The sequence below is a fragment of the Acanthopagrus latus genome, chromosome 23 (genome assembly GCF_904848185.1).
Source record: "Acanthopagrus latus isolate v.2019 chromosome 23, fAcaLat1.1, whole genome shotgun sequence".
NCBI classification, from domain to species: Eukaryota; Metazoa; Chordata; class Actinopteri; order Spariformes; family Sparidae; genus Acanthopagrus; species Acanthopagrus latus.
In genome coordinates, this window is record NC_051061.1 from 15,186,466 (window position 1) to 15,200,028 (window position 13,563).

General features: G+C 42.1%; 2 protein-coding genes across 3 annotated transcripts; both read right to left on the reverse strand.

Moving 5' to 3' along the window:
- Positions 1–1,682: 1,682 nt before the first annotated feature.
- Positions 1,683–6,613, reverse strand: nucb1 (nucleobindin 1). Of its 2 annotated transcripts, none has more exons than XM_037090186.1 (13): positions 6,493–6,613; positions 5,330–5,453; positions 5,114–5,221; positions 4,894–5,026; positions 4,209–4,312; positions 3,871–4,056; positions 3,667–3,757; positions 3,523–3,581; positions 3,141–3,233; positions 2,953–3,042; positions 2,550–2,720; positions 2,261–2,378; positions 1,683–2,132 (listed from the first exon to the last, which is right to left on the reverse strand). In XM_037090186.1, the coding sequence occupies exons 2-13, from the start codon at positions 5,447–5,449 to the stop codon at positions 2,047–2,049; spliced, it is 1,359 nt and encodes a 452-aa protein (XP_036946081.1). In that variant the 5' UTR covers positions 5,450–5,453; positions 6,493–6,613; the 3' UTR covers positions 1,683–2,046. The 2 variants fall into 2 exon arrangements, with proteins under 2 accessions (XP_036946081.1, XP_036946079.1); XM_037090184.1 differs by having other exon boundaries at positions 6,327–6,560.
- Positions 6,614–6,883: 270 nt separating this feature from the next.
- ccndx (cyclin Dx) lies at positions 6,884–11,224 on the reverse strand. The gene is made up of 5 exons (XM_037088633.1): positions 11,192–11,224; positions 8,821–9,090; positions 8,486–8,701; positions 7,611–7,937; positions 6,884–7,407 (listed from the first exon to the last, which is right to left on the reverse strand). Exons 1-5 carry the CDS (start codon positions 11,222–11,224, stop codon positions 7,258–7,260), a joined length of 996 nt encoding a protein of 331 aa, XP_036944528.1. The 3' UTR covers positions 6,884–7,257.
- Positions 11,225–13,563: the final 2,339 nt, after the last annotated feature.

Sequence of the window (13,563 nt, forward strand, 5' to 3'; positions counted from 1 at the left end):
GCAAATAGATTCGACTGAAGTTGTGTTGCCGCAGCAGAATCTTAAATATCAAAAGCAAAGCTACTGTCACAGCAGAATGTTTCTTTCACTGTGGCACAAGTTATTGTTTCATCGTGCAACATCTTAGTTTAAAAACTTATGTATATTGTGTTTACAAATGGGGCAAAAATACCACTAAAAATAAGTATGAAATGTGTTTCTTGCTTATAATAGGTAAAAAGATCTGCCAGTGGAGGGAGTGGAAACTGTCTCACTGTCATGCACTGCTACTTTCCAGGTAACTGTTTCTTCTTTTACTAAGAGTCAACAGAACATTAAATTGTGTGTTTAGCAGGATGAAGGTCTTTCTGCAAGGCAGCTACTGCAACTGCAACTTAAAGTGAAATGTAGGAGAGAAACACTGTCTCACAACAAGGAAGCCACCAAGTAAGAAGTATTTCTAAGCATCCGAGTGAAAGTATGACAGCCCTGAGCAGCACTTTATACACAGTAGATCACACTGCATCACGCCCTCCTGCCATCATGTCTTAACAGACCTGCTGACAGCGTGTTGACAGCCTCAGTGCCACCTCTGGTCACATTCAGTTGGAAGATAAAACCAGAGCTGTTGTGGATGATGGTCTCTGCAGACCAGCAGACGGGACACAACATGGACCTGTTAAAAGTTCATACAGGGAGAACAACCCTGACTCAAAGTTTCCCAGAAAAATCTCATCTTTATCTGAATCACATTAGATGATAATGGAGGAACTGCTGTACTCATTTCAAAATAGAAGTGCTCTCGTAATCAACACCGACATCATGATCCAGGCAGCTTCCTCGAGACGTCTTCATCTGGCTGATATGACAGCAAGTGAGTGACAGGAGGCAGCTGCATGGACACCAGGAGAGGAGGGGGAGAGCGAGGGTCACGAGGGGTCAGCGGGTTAGAGGAATGCTGATAGGAATGTCCTGAGCGGCGGCCAGGGGGCCATCTCGTCAGAGGCACAACAACAAGGATCAGCGGCTCCCCGGGGAGCCATGACAGTGGACAACAGGCCCCAGAGTCTGCAGAGACACACAGTGACCCGGAGGAGGAGGAGGAGGAGGAGGAGGCCACAAGATGATATATACACACAGCCACCCTCCATTCTCAGGACAGCCACTTTGCTCCATATTATGTTACATACATCCAAATGTCTTACTTAAGTTAAAAAATATAAATAATGTTAAAATGTGACTTTGGTAAAAGTAAAAGCCACCCATACGAATAAAACTTGACTAAAAGTATCTAGTAATAGATGTACTTAAGTATCAAAAGTGAAACTAAAATTAGAAAAAAATTAGTTAAATGTTGGTCCGATATTAGGAATTTTTTCTCATCAGTGGAATCAGTGTTTGTTTTGAGTAACAAGCAACTTAAGTTAGCAAATTAAACGAGCGTGTGGGACAAGTAGAATATCTGCCTCCAAAATGTAATGAAGTGGAAATATGGTGGGAAATCGAAATACTCAAGTACAAGTACCTTACATATTATAATATTAAAAAACACATTGTTTTTCAACATTTTGACTCTGCAGTCTTTTAATTCTTCTACTTCTACTCTTTGTAGCTGCTCAGCATTATCTAAAAGAAACACACTAAAAGTTTCTTTTCCCCTTCTGTCCGTGACACCCCGAGTAATGTGATTCTAAGAAATCTGGTTATGAGGTTTTAAGTTAAAACTTTATTTGATGGTGTTGATGATTTGACACTGAAATAAAACCCTGCATTAATAATAAAAACTTCACTGAAACTGAAGATTTCTGAAAATACATTTAGAGCTAACGGCTGTTTTCAGATCTTTAATCTAATGTAGACCACAGAAATGAACACACAGTACAATATGTCATGATTCACAAGTCACGTCTGTCTCACTTTATACATACAGCTCACATAGCTGAGTTCGGAGAACCCATCTGGATATGTGTATCAGTGCAAATCGGAGTGTGTGCTTGATAGTGTGTGTGTGCGTGTGTGTGCGTGTATGTGTGTGCGTGTGCGTTAAGGCTGTCAGAGCGCGCTGCATTAAGTGTGTATAGGCAGATTCTGTGGAGGCTCTGCTGGCAGATTATTCGGAGCTTCGGCTACGTGTTCAGCTGCGACTTTTTCTTCTGTGAGAGAGAGAAGAGAAGAGATTGACTCAATAAAAATGAGTACAGGATCCATACACACACACACACACACACACACACATATATATATATATATATATATATCACATATATCTCAGAGTATTTACCTTTCACTTCTGGTTTTTGTGCCTCTGGTTGGAACTGTAGTTCTCCATTAGGACCCGCAGGAGGCTGCCCATCCGCTGCCTGCGGCTCTTTCTGTCTCTGGGACATCTCTAATACTGCCTGAATTTGACAAATTGCAATCAAATTTATGATCGTGTGTCTGCTATAGTGTTGAAAATTAGTCGTTGAGTTAATACAATACAAGTTTGACCCCTTTATGATTCCACTTGTGTCAGTGAATTCAATGTTTTAGTCCAGTTTCAGATGATACAAACATGGCGGGACAGTTACCTGCTGGTACTCTCTCCTCTGGGCCTCCAGGGCTTTGCCTCTCTCTTTGAGCAGCTCCTGCTCCTGACGCAGATTCTCCGCCTTCCTCTTCAGCTCCTCTTCTTTGTCCCGGAGTTCGGCCTCAAACCGCACAAGCTCTTCCTCTGTGTACAGCGGCTTGGTGTCTAGAGTCTGAGGAGACATGCAGGAGAACGAATGAAATACAGGAAATTCACACTGTTTTTAAAATGTTAGACTCAGTGTTTTAGTAAAAGCCATGATCTACGTGTATCTATGTTGATATCTGTTGTTTCCCTTTCTATCTGAATGGTGTATCTGTATCTGTATCTCCCGGTTTACACTAACACATGTACAAAACATATGTACATACCATTGTAATTGAGTGAACAAAAGGGCTCCTTACCTCCCACTCCCTGGGATTATTGAACTCCCTCTTCTCGGTGGATTTGAGGAACTCCTCCAGGCTGACCAGGCGATCTTTATTTGTATCCACCTTTTAATACCGTGATGAAAAACAGAGAAAAGGGGTTTGACTCATGGCACATGATGACACCAAGAGGAAAAAGATAAAAGTATTAAGTCGAGACTCACATTCTTCATGACATGCTCCCTCATCCTCAACCTTTCTTCCTCCATCTCCATCATATCATCTTCCTCGTTCTTTGGGTCGTAGACCTTTTCCAGCTGGTGGAAGGAGGTGAACAGATGTTGGGTTTTCACAGCTGTCAAGTTCTGAACTTTTACTTTTAAAAAGTCTGCAGCAACTCAAGACAAAACAGCTGTGTTTTCAAATACATGAGCACCCATTTTTGATACTTTGTCAAGGCATTTTAACAGGGTTTCATCAATACTGATACCTGAACATGTGTTTCACTGCATACAAAATACTGATCTGACACCAGTGTTAAAAATTCATGTATTTTACATACATATATACGTAAATATATGTATATGTGTATTTTGCTTTTCTTACCTCTTTAGTGAAAAGAGCCTCTAACTCCTGCTCATCTAAAACATCATCTTCATTTGTATCTAATTAGAGAACAAATGACAACTTTATTTATCAGACTTGTGTGATATTTATAGCACTGGAGTTAAAAGAAGAGGTGTCACTCACCGTGCAGTTTAAAAAATGTTTTAGGGTTGAACTCCTGAGGATCCAGGCCGTCCGTCTCCTCCCAAACTTCCCGTAGCTGAGCAACGCTACCCTGAGAAGTGTGGGGAGAAATGTAGCAGATAGAGGAGAAACATGTAAAGAGAACTTGACTTTGCTTCTACTTGTTTCCACTCAAAAACCAACGTGGGTGTATTTGTGCCCTACCGGAACATTGACTTTGGGGTGCTGGCGGTGTTTGTCCTTAAGCTCCTGCATTCTCTTCTCCTCCTTCTCCCTCTTCTCCTGGTCCAGGCCTTTCAGGTACTCCCGTCTCTCGTGCTCCTTCAGCATCTCGTAGCGTTTAAACTCCTCGTGTCGCTCAGCGTCGTAGTTCTCCAGGTCCTTGGTGGCCTGGAAAAAAGAGCCAGAGAAAGGCTAGCAACTTTAAATTCTTTTCATTCAGAAGTTGGGTCACTTACAATACAAAGCAAAGATTCATGGTGTCTAGAACCTTCACTAACAGGTTGTTCTGCAGTTTTTCATTTAGCGTTGTATGATCTTACCGTCGAGATGAGCAGCTCAAGGTCTTTGGCCTCAAAGGTGTTTTGATTGTGGGGATCCAGATGTTCAAACTGCTTCAGCAGGGAGGCGTGGTCCATCTGCAGGGCTTCAGGGCACATACACAAATTAGTGAACACATGCCAGGCACCTGACACACGTGACTTCCATTATGTTCCGTACATACTGAACACATCTCTGCCCTTATGGAGGCTACATTCCGTCCTCAATGCTTTCATGACTAATTTGCATCCGTGTGTATATTTTTAGTAGTGGCTAAAGTTCTATATGTCAGCATTTTGTACAGGTGCTGCCTCCACCTGCTCTGCTTGGAAAATCCGCTTCCATGCACAAAAACTGATACTGAAAATGTCTCACTGCACATTTGTATGTTTTTAACTTACCGAGGATATCAAGTGATAACAATGAATAACTGTCTTGACTGATGCAGACCTATTTTGCACAGCTGCCACCTCAATAGTCATGATATATGATTGCTTCAGTATCAGCATCGCAATGTGAACACAAACATGGCAACAGTTCAAACTGCAGGCTGGGCTGGTCAAATACGGCAACGTCTGAACTGCTGATACAAAAAGAAAACTTGCGTGATTCTCGTTTTCCATGATGACTAACCTACAAGATCTGGTTTGACTTTCATTAAAATCTAATGCAATCTGGTCCACTTACTCTGTATGTTGGTGCTGTCCAGCTTGGCCTTGAGCAGCATCCTGAGGCGAGAAACCTCCTGACGCTTCAGCTCATCCAGACGAGTCCTGACGTGGTGACTGACCAGGTCCAGCTCTTTACTGAGACGACCATTCTGATGGAGAGCACAAGACACAATGGGTGAGGAGAACATGTTAAATACAAGGTTCTTGTATGAGTAAAGAGAGGAACTGATGCTAACCTTGATGTCCTCCGTGTTTGCTGTCTGCAGTTTCTCTCTGAAGTGAGGGTCTGTCTCCAAAACCTCGATCACCTCTCTGAGATACCTGTCGTAGTACAGACCAGTGTCCTGCAAGGGGAGGGGTTGTAAAGGACCGGTCATTCAGCAGCAAACTGAACAAAATGTGATATAAATAAACCACAACAAACAGGGGACTGAGAGCAGTAAGACCATTACCCCGTTCTCCTCTGGCACTTCCTCTTTAACTTCCTGGTTGCCTGCATTGCGATCAATAGGCACTGACCAGACCCCAGCAGAGATGGATAGAAGCAGCAGCCAGCCAGGTTTCAAGTTCATCCTCCTTAAAAGAAAACAACAACGAAAATATTGCTATCATATTATATGTAAAACTTGGACTGAAAAGCTACAATCTTAGCACAGAATAGAATAAGCAGCACACGATTGGGAGAAATAAAATTTAGAGTGTCATTTCTCCAACTATCTGGTACCACATGTTGTATGCCAAACTTCATTAAAAAATAACGCACTTTAACCTTTTATTTGCCAAGGTCCACCTTTATGTGCACATTTGGACAAATAAAGTATATCACTAGGTTTAGTTCATAGTTGCCTGAACACAGCCGCATTTGAACTTTCTGCTGGATTTGATTTGTTGAGAACAATTACTGAGCTGACAGCCAACAATATTTGGATTCTAGTACAACTGGTTGCTGGCTGGTGTGTATAATGTACGCCGAATTTACCAGGAGACTTAAGATATTTGTTAAAGGTCAAAACTTTCTACTTTTAATACAGGTGTGTCCTCGCCGAGATGAGGCATCATAAGTATCAGGTTTCGCGAGTGGGGTTTGGTGTGGCAGTCACTTTCAGAGCAAGAAAACCTCTTTTTTTGCGCTGAATTAACAGGATAAATTACGTTGCAGACGAGTTTTGCTAAATGGCATATATAACACGATTTCAACAACAAAAAAATTGTAATATATTGTCTTGTTCGTGCTGTAGCTTGTTAGCTAACTAGCTTAACGTAAACATGGATAAAACGGATGTGGATGTTCGGGGCTCAGCAAAAAACGGACCCCTCTGTAGTTGTTATTACCTATGACATTAAACCTACGACATACGCGAATTAAGGTTTGGTTTAGCATTTTAAAACGTTGTTCATTCTTTATAGGCAATTTTACAGGTGATTTAACATGGTCTGGTTGTCCATTACCGTAGGCTATGGAAACGTCTAGCAAAGCTCTTCCTGCGTGGTTCCTCTTTACGATGTATCACAAGATTTTCTTTGAATTCTTCTGTCAAACTCCTCCGATATTAAAAAAAAGAGTAAAGTAAAATTTGCCCGAACACAGAATATCTTAAAATAGCCCCCCTCTTACCGCAACTAGCTGTTTAATATCTGATCCAATGCTCAAACCACGATCTGTATTTTGAGTCGGATAAAATTGACGTCATGAGAATGCAGCGGTAGTCCAACATGCTGCCTCCAGGTACTGTCGGAAATAATTGAAGTGCTCTTTCTATACCACAGTAAGCGATGGGGTTATCATAGAATCGTTGGTTCGTGATAGTCAGAGGGACATCGACTCGTGATGCTAATTTAGGCTCATTGTTGATAACTTAAAATCAGCCACCAACGCCTTTTCTCTTCCCCACCACAAGCTCGGAGGTCAAAAGTACCAGCCTGTGAATAGTAAGTGAATATAGCATTGCCTCAATGGCGAATAATACATGGACACAGGAGTATGTACACACGTTTAAAACGTTTAATTGCTTTGAAAAATAGATTTGTTGTATATTTAATTCAGGACAAAAACGCAAACTCAAGTAAATTGAAATAAATTAACAGCAAAAGAGCCAACAATTGCACGCAATAATAAATTAAAGGTATAAATATGCAATCAAAATCACATCTAAGCCTACAATAAAATTAATAGAATATGGCACATGGAAAACACATTGCAAAATAGTTCACAAATAAATAAAGTCAAAAATAAATTAACAGTCACTCAATAAAATAATTTCACAAAATATAAAAACATGTCAGAGCATTTTGAGGTCACGATCAATTTATATCAGTTTGACTGATGTACTTGAGAGGTTCTGATTGATTCACACGTTCAATGCAACAGTGGATTCCGTGTTTAGAAATCAATCTCTCTCATGTCAGTGGGTGTGCCGGGTCTTTCGCTCTCCACCTCCTCGTCCTTCTCCATGGGGCCCTGCTGGAGCCCAATCCTCAGCCGCTGTCGGAGGCCGTATTCGATCATCTCACTGTAGCACTGCAGCACTGCCTGGGATGCAAGAAAAAAAGAAAATCAATGATTTTTGTAATAGGTGCTGGACCCCTCCTGTGTTTAGTGTGTATATAAAACCAGCAGCACTCTGAGTCTAGTTGCTTTAAACAGCTTTTTTGTGCATATTTCATCATCTACCGCAAAGAACAAAAACCTGAAACTTGATCAGATCTGCAGCTTCAGACTCAGAGTTTACTCACCAGGTCTGTCTGGCAGAGCTCCGCCAGTGCTTCACCCATGACAGCCAGCTGTGTCGAGCTCTTGCTGCCCAGACCTCGCAGGGCACAGTTCAGTGATGCTGCAGCAACAAGTGATGGTGGTGCTCCCAGGAAGCGGGAGTCGCAGGCACACATGGCGGCCAGCGTGTCGCTGTGCCGCCGCAGGGTGGAGAGCGGCTCCCTCTCGGAGTCGCTTCTGTCGCCATCTCCTCTCTCCTCCACGCAGGCAAGGAAGTGTGGGAGGAAGTCCTGCGGAGTCACTGCTGCTGTGTCCCACCGGAGGGTGGCAAGGATGACACGCTCCATTTCCTGATGGAGGCAAGAAAGATGCATTTAGGAGACAGAGAGGATAACAGTGTTATAATGATGGAATGAATGAACAGATTTGAACTTGTTTGAAATGAAATAAGTAAGTTTCCTAAGTGTATTTATATTACTTGCATCTCCAACTGTCTGTGCATCATTTTGGGATCCAACCTGTGAGGCATCTGTCCTCATTATCATCCCGTTTACAGTGTAAAATCTTTGGCTGATGATCATAACTAGGGCTAAAAAAAAGTTAGATGGAGCCCTTTAAAGATTAAAGTTGGAGGTGTGTTGACTGACACGCTAAGACATCAAAATCCTCAAAAAAGAGATTATATTGGCTGCTGCTACGACTCCTTAGAGTGGCTGTTAAAAGGGTGTAAAACTAGATATTCTATACAAGAAAATGGAGGGTTAACCAAGTTTATGGGCTGACATCTAATGCACCTTCAAGATGGTGATGATATGAGGGACTGACAGCCTGAAAAGACTTCCAGAACACTAGCAGGAGAGGGTTAGGAAACAATATCCTTGCTGTGCGACCAACTCACCCGCAGGTTGGAGGGATGAAAGCTGTATTCGGCCGCAGCACAGAGAGTGTCGGCGGTCACATTGTCACACTCTGTGAGTTTGGAGGCGATGAGGATGCAGCCAGCGGCCAGACAGTAGGGCGAGACGGGTATGGACAGAGAGGCAGACAGGAACCTATCCAACAGGGAGACAGACAGGGGGAACACTGTCTCGTCGCAGCCGCACTCACAGCACACCTGGAGAGAGAAAAGATGTGAGATATCAGCATCGCAGCTGCCGTGATGACATAAGTCATCCAGGAACGTTGGGAAGGGTGGGGGGGACAGAGAAACTGGAGCATGAGAGAGTGTCATACCTCCAGGGCCCATTTGGCGAGCTCCTCCCTGCGCTCTGGGTCCCGCTGGATGAGGGTGATGTAGAGCATGGAGGGCATGTACCTCTCCTCCACGTGGAGCAGCCTCTGGATCACACGGTGCCCGGACACCGTGGGGTCCCAGGCGGCTCGCAGCTGGGACGAGGCCGTGACCTGACTCAGGGCCTGGCGCTCAGTCTGGCTCTGGTTCTGACTCTGCTCGTCCTCCACCTCCTCACACCAGAGAGACACTGACATATCCATCTGCACAGGCTGCCGGGTCAGAAATGAATAACTTTTTTTTAATGTCCAATTTGGAAAGAAGCGCGGCAGCTAATGTCCCCCCACTGTCACGTGAGGAAGCTGGAACCCCTGCAGATCCTCCTTGTTGGAACAGTTTTGACCTCCTGTGGTGCTCTGCTGAGTATCACCCCTCAACCCTTGTCTCTGAGTTTTATACCCAGCAGGGGAAAGGGAAAGAGGGGAGTGGCACACACAGGGGGGGAAGGAAAAAGGCCGTCGAAAAAGGGGGCGTGGACCCTCGTGACCGACATAAAATAATCAGATGACAACAATGTGGTCCGCGCAACAATTGCTCCAACAGGTGGGGAGAGAGGGGGGGGAAGACGGAGAGCAGGGGAGAGAGGGAGGCAGGGGAGGAGGAAAGAGGAGCAGACAAGTGAGGGAGTGGCCCGCAGGGACCGATGCAACAGCTTGTCTTCGGCAGTGAAAGAGAGAAGGGAGGAAAAGAAAAGGCAGCGAGGGGCGAGAGGCAGGGAGAGGACAGAAAAGGTCACATCCACACTCTGACAATGGGAATGGAAGACAAAAGGATGATGGTGTTTGTTTACAACGTGAGCACGAGAGCAGAGATGTCAGAGTCTGGGTGGATGTTAAATCCTGCTGCTGCTGCTGCTGAGTAAATATTGTTGGGCACCTATATTTAATAAGTTGATTTAGTTATATTTAATATTGATATAATCAGATACCTTTTTTTTTTTTTTTTTTACCTTTTATTACTTATGTACTCTTTAATATACATAACTACAATGGGCCGAATAATGTGATTGTAATGATTTCAGTAGAGATTTTTAGTGTTATTAGCATATTTCTGCACAATTGTGGTTTTTTTTTAGACATTTACTCAATCTTTAAAAGAAAATAGACCTGAAGCAATTAGAAATGGAATCAGTTAATTAAATTAAATCAAGGATTTGTGGTTTATATGTTGCCCAAAAGTTGCTGGTTACAACTTTTTTGTTTTAAATTATAATATATTAACAATCTTTGTTTTTATGTTGTTAAAAACAAAGGGCTGATCAAGGTATCCAAAGTATTTGGAAACATCACCCTGTTCTCTGAGAAATTATGTTGGGTGTTTTTCTCGAATTCTTTTCTGACTTTTCAGAAACTAAAAGAGACCGAAAGAATGTTCCAATCTTCCAAACATTTCTTCAAACATGAAGGTTCTGGATGCAAAAAACGATGAATATGGATATCAGTAAATCAATTGGCGGGTTAATCCATAATGAAAATTATTGTTATTGTAGCACTTCTCTGTAACAACCACTAATTCATGATGTAGGGAGGGATGCAAACAGATTTTGTTTGGGAACCAGGAGTTTAAGGTATTTCAAATGTTTTTCACATCCTCACAAGTTAAAAATGTAGGTAGAAACACCCTCTGATATCCTCTGATAGTGTTTTTATCTTATATTTATCATCAGAGGATAGAAAAGTAAAGACAGTAACAATAAAAATAAACTGCATCTGTACAGCACTTTCAGGTATTTCATGGCATACAATTCTGAAAATACTGATTGAAGTAACATAAAAAGAACATTAATCATTTTAAATAAAGCTTTTTAAAGAGGATATCTTTTTTTTTTGGAATTGATTCAACAGTTCTCGTTTGTTCCGCATCCTCACATCCTGCTGAATTTAAGGTTTTCTAGATGACTCGTCTCTGTAAATGTGTTCATCAAAGTTTTGTCTCTCTCCCTCTCTCCTCCGAGGCTTCTCATTGTCAAAGCAACCTGTGTCCCGTCGGCCTCCCCTCCCTGCGCCTGTGGCAATCTGCTGCTCGTGTTTAAAGAGCAGCGAAGCCACCGGGGAGGGCAGGGCGAGGTATGTGCAACAGACAGTGGAGCCGGGCAGGTCAATGAGCCGTATTGTCTCCCTTTACAAATCAGTGTCAGACAACAGCCCCTGGCCTTCTGCCTGCTGCTGGCTGCTCACACACACACACACACACACACACACACACACACACACACACACACACACACACACACTTCACACATTCATGCGGCAGACACACTTTTCACACACTCCCCGGGGACTCCTCCGATGGTCACAAAGGGGTCGCACTCACCAGTGGAGGATACAGATTGTATTTGACAGTCATTACAGGTGGCTCTTCACACATTAAGGCTTCAATGGCAGCTCGCGTTTCAAATGGGAGTTAAATGGACGGCCACGACTTGATTTCAGCCCGGCATCAATAATTCATTCTCTGTTCAGCACAGAGCTGCGGGGCCATCTTTTTACTAACTATGACTGATTCAGGTTCATGTAGTTAAAAGGTATTAAAACTTTTACCTGACAAATAAATATATGATTCTATAATGTCTGTTTTTCAGGATGTGAGATTTGAGCAGATTTGATGTGATATTTAGTTTTAATGCCAGAATAGTGGGGAGATATTAATCATAGTATAATTAAGTTACCTTGTTTTAAACACAAATTAACCTATTTTAATCAGAATTACATTGTGTACTCAATGTACATACGTATTATTTGATATACTTCAAAAGTAAAAAGTAAACATAGGCATAAAAATGCCTCTTTGAGTGTTATACTATTTCAAATCATATGTTTTAGTTATTATAATATTTCAATCTGTAAATAACTGCAGCTGTCAAACAAATGTTTTGCTGTAAAAAGTACAAATGTTCTCTTTAAATCATAATTCAGTAGACGTATAGAGTCTCAGAAAGTGGAAATGCAGAATAAGTACAGTAAAAGTACCCACAACTAACTTGGTAACATTCCACCACTTCTGATATTAAAGTTTCAGACAACATTATTAACAAAAACTCAGTATTTGAATTGAGGTCTTGCTCTGGTGTGATATTCAGGTGTTGATTTTACTGGAATAGTTCAGGTTAGTTCAGTTTAGTTCAGTCTGTTCTTGCTTGCTGCCAAACAAAAACTCTCTCACCCATCAGTCAAACAGTTTGATAAGAAAATAAATATCACAGATTGCTAAATTAATTATGAACTCTTTATCTAAGTGGTGTCAGATATAAGTAGTAATTCTGTTCGCCCTCTGCCAGACTGTGACAGCGATGATCCCGCTCCATCAACACAACAACACAACGATTCTCCTTTAAAATACTCTAGTAAGTCAGTCTGAATGGGTGGCTGAACTCTCTTTGATAGATATCAGTCTGAATAACAATGAAACTGGTAAAATCACCAAACACCAGAAGAAATGTAAAGAGCTGTACACTGACGGAATTTTAACAGCGGTGTGCGTTCACTTAACTACCACTAAAATTTAGGTACTTGTACTTTAATTTTCCATTTCATAAAATGTTATACCTCTTCTCCAGTTTAGCTTTAGTTACTGGTTGTGTCTAAGATTACAAATTTCTCTTTTTCAAATCTTTCTGTCCAATGAAAACCACTTATCTGGCTAATGTGAGAGCACGGTTTTGAATGTTTGTGATAAACTGAATGATAAACTTTTTGTTTATGTACTGAGAAAATAATCCTACATCTTAAACAAATAAATGTTTTAATACCCTCTTAGATTATCTGGAAAAATAAATCCTCGGGAAGCAGGAAACAGGCTGATTTTCCTGATGATGTCATGGAATATGATGCATGCCTGTAGATTAAATGAGCTCAACCTTATAGCTCCAACCTTATAGAAATACAACATACACATAAATCACAACACAAAAACACCAGATATTATATCAAAACACTGACACACCCCATTTCTGTAAAGAATTAGTACTTAAAAAACATTTTGCTCATAATGTCTAAACACTTTTACTTGAATTGGGATGTTTAACCAGTGCGTAATTAGTACTTTTACTTTTTTTAAAAAAATCAAACAGTGGGCTCAAATCTCAGGCAGCATCAGGCACATCATCTACTGCTGATAACAACTTCTCCAAGTCACTCAGCATAATGACAACATGAAGAGAGCGTAATCCTCCGACACTTGGCCGATTGTAGCATTAGTGAGAGAATATGGGTTTTAAAGCTGTCGACAAGGCCTTCGCCTATAAAACAGGCTTTGAGAGGGTCTGAAAGCAGATTGAGTTTGAATGAAGGACTGAGTGAGTTTGGCTCTGCCAGTCAAGTGAGGTCAGGTTAAGGGGAGGCGGTTGGGGGGGGGGGGGGCAGAGTGACAGATCGTCGGCCTGTTTAAGCACCCTGCTAAATTCATACGTACGCAGCTGTATTCAAACAACACGGATCGAAGGGAGAGGAGACAGCGACCAGCCAAAGGAGGAGTGCAGCGGGTCCTGAGAAGGGGGTGTGACTCCCCGCCCCTCATTTTCCAGCTCATTTGCTGGGACAGTGGAGAACAGAGGTCCTATTTTCCTCCCAGCCTTTCACCTCACACAGACACCTGCTGGCCAGAGGAGGGGGGAGAGAGGGGAGAGGCCAAAGTTTAACCAGTTCACAAGTTAAGACACGACATTAACAATTACTGGTTACTGTTAC

Bases quoted from the DNA above. Each gene is read 5' to 3' on its own strand.
- nucb1 (XM_037090186.1), bottom strand. From the start codon at position 5,449: ATGAACTTGAAACCTGGCTGGCTGCTGCTTCTATCCATCTCTGCTGGG. The intron at 3,758-3,870 runs GTAGGGCACAAA...CACACTTCTCAG, and splicing joins ACCCCAAAGTCAATGTTCCG to GGTAGCGTTGCTCAGCTACG. The intron at 2,721-2,952 runs GTAAGGAGCCCT...ATGTCTCCTCAG, and splicing joins ATAATCCCAGGGAGTGGGAG to ACTCTAGACACCAAGCCGCT.
- ccndx (XM_037088633.1), bottom strand. From the start codon at position 11,224: ATGACTGTCAAATACAATCTGTATCCTCCACTG. The intron at 9,091-11,191 runs GTGAGTGCGACC...CTGACCCGGCAG, and splicing joins ACAATCTGTATCCTCCACTG to CCTGTGCAGATGGATATGTC. The intron at 7,408-7,610 runs GTGAGTAAACTC...CTTGCATCCCAG, and splicing joins AGCTCTGCCAGACAGACCTG to GCAGTGCTGCAGTGCTACAG.